We start from the raw sequence: 6,899 nt of genomic DNA on the forward strand, positions 1-6,899 counted from the left end.
GGATGGACCGGCCTGTGTGTCCTCGGGGTGGTCCAGCCTGTGTGTCCTCAGGATGGACCGGCCTGTGTGTCCTCGGGGTGGTCCAGCCTGTGTGTCCTCAGGATGGACCGGCCTGTGTGTCCTCGGGGTGGACCAACCTGTGTCTGAGAGTCCTGTTGGGTTGGAAATGGACCGAGACTGTCAGACAGAGTCCGGTTCACCTCAAGGACAAAAGACCTACATATCAGGGATAAGAGACACTCTTTTGAGGACCCTAATGACCCTCAGGAGGGAGGGGAGTGAGACTAATCTGCATGTGAGTTTAGCTACAGAAACAGATCATCTCAGGCAGCTTCTGGAACATCTTCAGAGCTTCATGTAAGAACTGTCCAACTCAAAGGATGACTGTTGTATAAAATGGACACTAAAACGAGGATTTGGTCCTTTTTGTCAGAAGGCAGGAAGTCTAAACTCTAAAACTTTCAGGTTAATTATTAATAACTTGTTCTGTTTCAGATGGTGCAGAACTTCAGGGAAGAAGCGAGTTTCATCATCAGCACAATAAGAGGTGAATTTTGGTCTCTGATAATAAAAACAGAGACTTTTAACTTGATTATTAATCTGGAATCTTGTTCTCTTTCACTCAGATGAAAACTCAGACGGCTACCATGTAGTGTTGAAATAAGCAGCAGTGAGTGGAAATGTACAGACTGTAAATAAGTTTCACTGAGAGACGTGGACGGCTGACACGGTCCAACACTTTTACTTAATTCATGTTTCATGTTTGATATCCTCTGTAATTAGCGTTAGCTCCTTCATATGTAGATATTTTATGAAATAAATGGATTTTAATGAAGATAAATCTAAACTGAAGCCATCATGTGGACAAAATGAAGAGAGAAATGAACAAATCTGTTTGTTTGAAGCTCCTGATGTTTGTTTTGTGTTTGTGGTGGAGCGACTACACTTTATTTAATTGCTGTGATTTTCTTTTTGCTGTATTATAAATGCATTTTACTCAAAGTAAAATATTTTGTGTCTGATTCTCCTTCGTGGGTTTTGTGTGGTTGTGATGAATTCAGTTTAATTTAAGAATTTGTGTCCGGCGTCCGCTCCTCTGCAGACAGGAGGAAGTGATGCATCGTGGGAGAGTTCAGCGTTTACAAGAACAGCAGTCTGAGCGTCAAAAAGGTGTCAAAAACAAGAAGTGCCGACAAACAGAGGTGCAGCGTGAAGCAGTTTGTACAAAAACACATCATGGGTTACTGTAAAAAAATGAAAATTAAAACCCTGTTTAAATAAAAAGCAAAAAAACAACAATATGATGCAAAAACAATTAAAAATAGTGTTATGAAATGTGGATTAAAAACAATACAAATCAGTTCACTCTGTTGAAATAACTAATGTAATTTAAGTTTTGAAAAAATGAATTTATTGCAAGTGTATATCTAAACCTAATAAAAGCATAATGCCTAAAAATCATAATAATAACGTGACTTTAGTCTGTCCAGCCTTCAGTGACGCTCAGTGACTGACAGCCTGTCTCTGCCTGGTGTTGTACAGTAAAATGTACCCCCGTCATCTGTACCCCCGTTTATCTTTAAACAAACTGAGTAAAAATCAAAGCTTTCTGTCCTCTGAAGGACTCAGTATAATTCCAGGATATTGACTCAGGAATGACAGCTAAGGGATTTTTCTAACAGAACAAAAGACTAATTAAAAAGAAAAAAATTAAAGTTTGAAAATCACACATCTTATGTCCTTTTTTAAATACACATAAAAGCAGATTTCTTAAATTAAAAGTTTTTTTTGCTCATAAAGTAGCTTTAACTTTATGTAAACTTGCAGTTTACTTTATAATTTTCTTATTTTGTCATGTTTGTTCATATTTATGTGATTTGCTGCTCCACAAAAAAAGCTCTTTAGTATTCAGTTTTGTGCCTTTTTTATTCGTAATATAGACTGGCAGCCTAGCCTGAAAGCAAAACGTATGACCTACATTTAAAACAAACTAATAAAAATTGAAGAAAAGTGATTTTAAAGAGTATAAACAGGGGTTTGTTTCCTGTGTCGGCGGGCCTTCTTCAGCAGGGGTACATCCTTCGACACAACACCGGCCGCCGCCATCTTGCCTCTCCCCGCCTGCCTCCAGCCGAGCACCGCGGAAGAGGAAACGGTTCTGTGCGGGCTCACGGTTCCTCCTGTGGACGGCTTGCCACATCCTCCAGCCGACACAGTCGACTCTTCCTGCCCCCCCAGCCGAACCTAGCGTCTCCCCAGCAGCAGAGATGGCTGGACGGTTACCGGCGTGTGTTGTGGACTGCGGCACCGGGTAAGCAGCTGAAGCCGCGGCTCGGTGCGGGCGGAGCGGGCACCGCCGGTGTCACGGCTCGGTCTTTTCTGGCTCGTTTATCTGACGCTCACCACCGCTGTCTGCTGGCTTTAACCCTAAATAATCCAAGTGAATTAATTGTAGCATCTCCGAGGCAAGCAGCTGTCGCTTTTGTTTTGTAATTATTATTGTTTGTTAGCAGCATTCTTCGTTCTTGTTGAAATAATTCATTTAGGTTTAGCGGTTTCATTCATTTAACTTACATTTGGTGCATTTAAAGTTTAGCTTTAAATATATTTTTTTTGCTCAAACTGACTTCATTGTCTTATAACGCCCAGAAACCGTTACATTAGCCCGTTAAAACTAATGAATCTTTTTCTTTGCTTATGTTTTTCTGCGCATGCGCGCTGGAGCTTCCGGGTCCTGAAACGCTTCCTCATTCACGCTTTTTACTCCTTATATGGTCTGAACTCGGCATCCGAGCAGGATTTTTAACCCACTTCTCTAATTTCTCTGCTTCACCGGGACGTTTGTTCGGCTCGGACCCGGATGGGGTTAATTATGCTCCCAAACCCGTTTTTGGGGACAGGAAACGTGCTCCTGAAGTTCCTGTTGGACCTTGTTTTTGCCTCCAGACTGTTTCAGCCTCAGCACCACCCTGCATGTGTTCCTGCCGGGCTGTGAAGGCTTCATTTTCAGTTCGAGGCAGGAAAAAAACACTTTTCAGGCTTCTGGAATAACAACATTTAAAGTTAAATGTGCGTCTTTTTTATCTGTAATGGTTAAAACTGGAGACACACCCCTCTTTGTCCCAGTCTGCCGTCTCTGATCTGCACCAGGACGGACACCAGAAGAAGTCAGACAGATAATCTCTGTTTCTGACTAAATATCTGTTTGTGTTTTCCTTCCAAGCAGCCGAACTTTGTGTTAAAGTGGTCAGACACAGGGGTCTTCAGCTAACGGCTCCTCTGAGCTAAAATCTGATTCTTTGTTTGTGATTTTTCACATTTAGCTCGACAAATCAGAACAAATGGTCCTTCTGAGTCATTCACAGGTCAGCGTTCAGGGAGGAGGACTGAAACTGAGTGAAAAAGCAGAGAAATATATCAAATAACTGCTGAATAAAATCACTTTAAGTGATCACAGAGAAAGCCTGGGTCATTGGAAGGAAAACGTAAGAAACAAGGACCGGATCAGGACATGTTTTAGGCAGAAAGCAGAGTTTAGATTTCAGCTTTTGTCCTGGAAACTGGGACGCTCCGTAGCTGCTGCTCGGAGTGCCAGCTGTGGACAGATGTTTGGAGGTTCTGACAGAGTTCTGCTGCTCTTTCTGAGTCGTCGTGTCCAGAAGATGACGTCTGGACTTCCTTTAAGGCGGGCCCCGGCCGCTGTCCGACCACGTGACGACCTGCAGAGAGAAACGCCTCAGGTGCTGCGGCTGAAGGTCTGACGGGTGGAGTTCTCCGTTTTCAGCCTGAAGGAGGACTTCCTGACGTGAGAATTAACAGACACGGGTTTTATCCTTCGTGTTTGTGGAATTTAAGCCGTTTGAAGCAGCTGACGAGCTGCAGGAATGCTCTGTCGGACCAGAGCGCTCTGCGTGGAGCTCGGCATATTTTCAGCTTGTTCGGGCAGGTTGGAGTCGACACGCTCAGACGTTTCTGAGGGATGAGTTCATGCTTTTAAACACCCAGAGCTGAGGACCATGTTTACCTTCAGATATGGAGATCTGATGGTAAAACCTGAACCAAAACGAGGATTTTGGTGTAAATATTCCTCAGCCTCATATGAACCTGATACCTCTGCCGGGTTTATTGGGACCTGTGTCTGTTTGTCTGTTAGTAAAATATCTCCTGAACCAATGGAGGTATTTGAGGGAAACGTGCAGAAAGGTCCCCAGAAGTGGCTCCGGCTCGGTCAGGTTTCCAGGTTTGGTGTGGTAGTAGCCGGGAGTCGTCCCCAACACGACCTCTGAGCTCCAGCTGATCAGTGTGCAGGACTGCGGCGGGCGATATGCATTCCTTGTGCTTTTTAACGTTTTGTTGTGATTCATCACTTTTACTCCAGATTTATTCTTCTGTTCTTCGCTGCAGAAAAACAATAATTTCAGCAGATTTAGTTTCAGTTTTAAAGCAAATATAACAAAGCTGTTTGCAGAAGCAGCTCAGTGACGACAGACGGGATTAATTTAGCTCCACGTCTGACAGAAAAAGGACTGAATCTGTTTTTTGTCCTTCAGTTCTGCAGACATCCATCTGAAGCTCATGTGGTGATATTGTCTTTGTTTCTGTCAGGCAGTCATGAATAAAAACATAAAATAAGAAGCAGTTCTGCAGAGGAAATTGTCTCAAACAGCCTGTTCTTGTTTCCTGCTTCCTGTCAGCGTTCAGGAGGAAAGTGTCGGTTTTCTCTGCAGCAGAAGGTGAATTAAACAGAAACCTGCTGTTAAACCCTGCTGGTGTCACAGGAGGTTCTGTTTGGACCCGGGTGTGGTCCGGTCTGGCTTCGGTGTTCTGGCGTTCATCCTTCAGACTTCCCATCTGGTTGACATGTGAAGGAAGGAAACCAGAGGCTTTGATGGAAGGACTCCGAGTCGCAGCTAAATGTTTGAAACATGGAGGTGGTGTGAAGGTTTAACATATCAGGACAAACTGAAGAACTGTCCTGTTCTCTGATCTGTCAGAGCTCAAGTTCTTCCAGTTCAAAGGTTAAACAGATCAGAACGTAATAATAAAACCTAAATCTGGAATAATCAACACAGCAGAGCCCCCGTGTCTTTATTTATTAGAAGAATTGGGCCAAAATGGCCGACAGTCTGCTGTTCTGGAGCTACAGGTGTGTTAACACAACGCCAGGGCGGAAAGACATCAGCAATGACCTGCTGCTCATCAATATGAGAAGGGTCAAAGGTCATCAGGAGTCTGTCGTTCTACAGAGAGAACAGGAAACATTTAGGACAGCTGCTGATCTTCACCCTGAAGGTCAGACCGTGCAGTGCTCAGACTCTACAGGCCTCAGTTAGCAGGTTAAAGATCAAAGGTTAAAGCTTTTTTAAAAACACCTCAACCAGCTCCTCCCAGCTGTCAGCACGGTGGTGGAGGGCTGATGGTTTGGGCTGATTCTGGAGTCAGATGTGAGGCCATCTGTCCGACAAACAGAACGGTCCAGAACCAGAACCTCAGTATAATCAGACCTCCTGCTGGAGGAGGAGTTCATCCTCAGAGATCAAACCTCAGGATTCAAGGTTGTCTGAGACTGACGGGTTCAGATTGTGTCCCTCAGTTCACAGAGGACATCATGAATGAGTCTCTTATTGGACTCATTAAAGACTCCGGCGCTGTGCTGGCATTGATGGAAACAGCCGGCTCCGTGGGCCAACAACAACAGAGTCAGCAGAGTCTGTCCGTAACCATCCTCTTCTCTTCCAGATACACTAAACTGGGCTACGCAGGGAACACAGAACCTCAGTTCATCATTCCGTCATGTGAGTGTTTATTTAAAGACTTCCTGCTCCTTTGTTGGGTCAAACTGCTCGTCTCTGCCGACCTCCGAGTTTCACCGTTTGTTTAAATTTCAGGTATTTCCATCAAAGAGTCGGCCAAAGTGGGGGACCAGGCCCAGAGGAGGATGATGAAGGGGGTGGACGACCTGGACTTCTACATCGGAGATGAAGCCATCGACAAACCCACTTATTCCACCAAGGTACATCACGACTCTCAGCTACTACCACACCAAATACATCTGCCAAACTGACCCTTAGAGCTGCGGCGGCCATCTTGAACTGAGTCAGCTCTGAAAGTCTTTAAAGCGTCATTAAACCTGTCAGCTGACTCAGGAGATGAGATCAGTTTCAGAGGCTTTAATCGTTTTTGTTCTGTCTCTTCTTGTTTATTTGAATATATTTCTGTACAGACAGGATAAGGAACCTTTAAGCTATGAGGTCAGGTGATGAATAAATAAATAAAAGCTCGAGACCTTCAGCCCTCCGAGGCTCAGGGTTTTATGAACCAGACCATAAAGGTCAGGTGTTGGAGCCACATTCCAGCCGTCTGTTCACAGAACTGAGTCCTCAAACAGTTTGGACCTCCATCAGGACGTCTTGTATAAAGAGACGAGACACGAAAGGCTTCGGACCAGTGCTTCTCAAACTGTGGGGTGTGGCCCCAGACAGGACAAGGTGTTGTTGTGTTCCTAAAGACGCTGCAGGTGGAACCGATGTTTAGATGTTGCAGCTACTCCGGCTGGTCTTTGTGTGACACAAACTGCGTTTCCATGGCGATTAGATGGACCGAGAGGATCCACTTCCTCCTCTTTACCCGGGTAGAAGTGTTGCTGAGGGAAGGAGTCTCGAGCCCCGCTGTGGGACACAAAACACCAAGCAGGGGGTTTAGAGATGATCTCCAGAAGTCAAGCCAGATTTATCTCATATTTCCATTTAATTGTTTTAAATTATCCGTCCATCCATCTTCTTCCTCTTATCCGGGGTCGGGTCGCGGGGGCAGCAGCCTAAGCAGGGAGACCCAGACTTCCCTCTCCCCAGCCACTTGGGCCAGCTCCTCCGGGGGAATCCCAAGGCGTTCCCAGTCCC

At 45.1% G+C, this 6,899-nt stretch overlaps 2 protein-coding genes across 2 annotated transcripts in view; both read left to right on the top strand.

The window, feature by feature from the left end:
* The window catches only part of tfcp2l1 (transcription factor CP2-like 1), a 20,278-nt gene extending 19,251 nt beyond the window's left edge, over positions 1–1,027 (top strand). Inside the window, exons 14-15 of the mRNA XM_037976096.1 lie at positions 496–547; positions 627–1,027. Of these exons, the coding sequence (XP_037832024.1) occupies positions 496–547; positions 627–664 (90 nt within the window). The 3' untranslated portion in view covers positions 665–1,027. The remainder of the gene's footprint in view (positions 1–495; positions 548–626) is intronic.
* Positions 1,028–2,108: 1,081 nt separating this feature from the next.
* Positions 2,109–6,899, top strand: part of LOC108243478 (actin-related protein 3) — a 10,921-nt gene continuing 6,130 nt past the window's right edge. Inside the window, exons 1-3 of the mRNA XM_017428937.3 lie at positions 2,109–2,311; positions 5,740–5,795; positions 5,889–6,013. Coding sequence (XP_017284426.1) covers positions 2,268–2,311; positions 5,740–5,795; positions 5,889–6,013 — 225 coding nt within the window. The 5' untranslated portion in view covers positions 2,109–2,267. The remainder of the gene's footprint in view (positions 2,312–5,739; positions 5,796–5,888; positions 6,014–6,899) is intronic.

The sequence above is a fragment of the Kryptolebias marmoratus genome, linkage group LG6 (assembly GCF_001649575.2).
Source record: "Kryptolebias marmoratus isolate JLee-2015 linkage group LG6, ASM164957v2, whole genome shotgun sequence".
Classification (NCBI taxonomy): domain Eukaryota; kingdom Metazoa; phylum Chordata; class Actinopteri; order Cyprinodontiformes; family Rivulidae; genus Kryptolebias; species Kryptolebias marmoratus.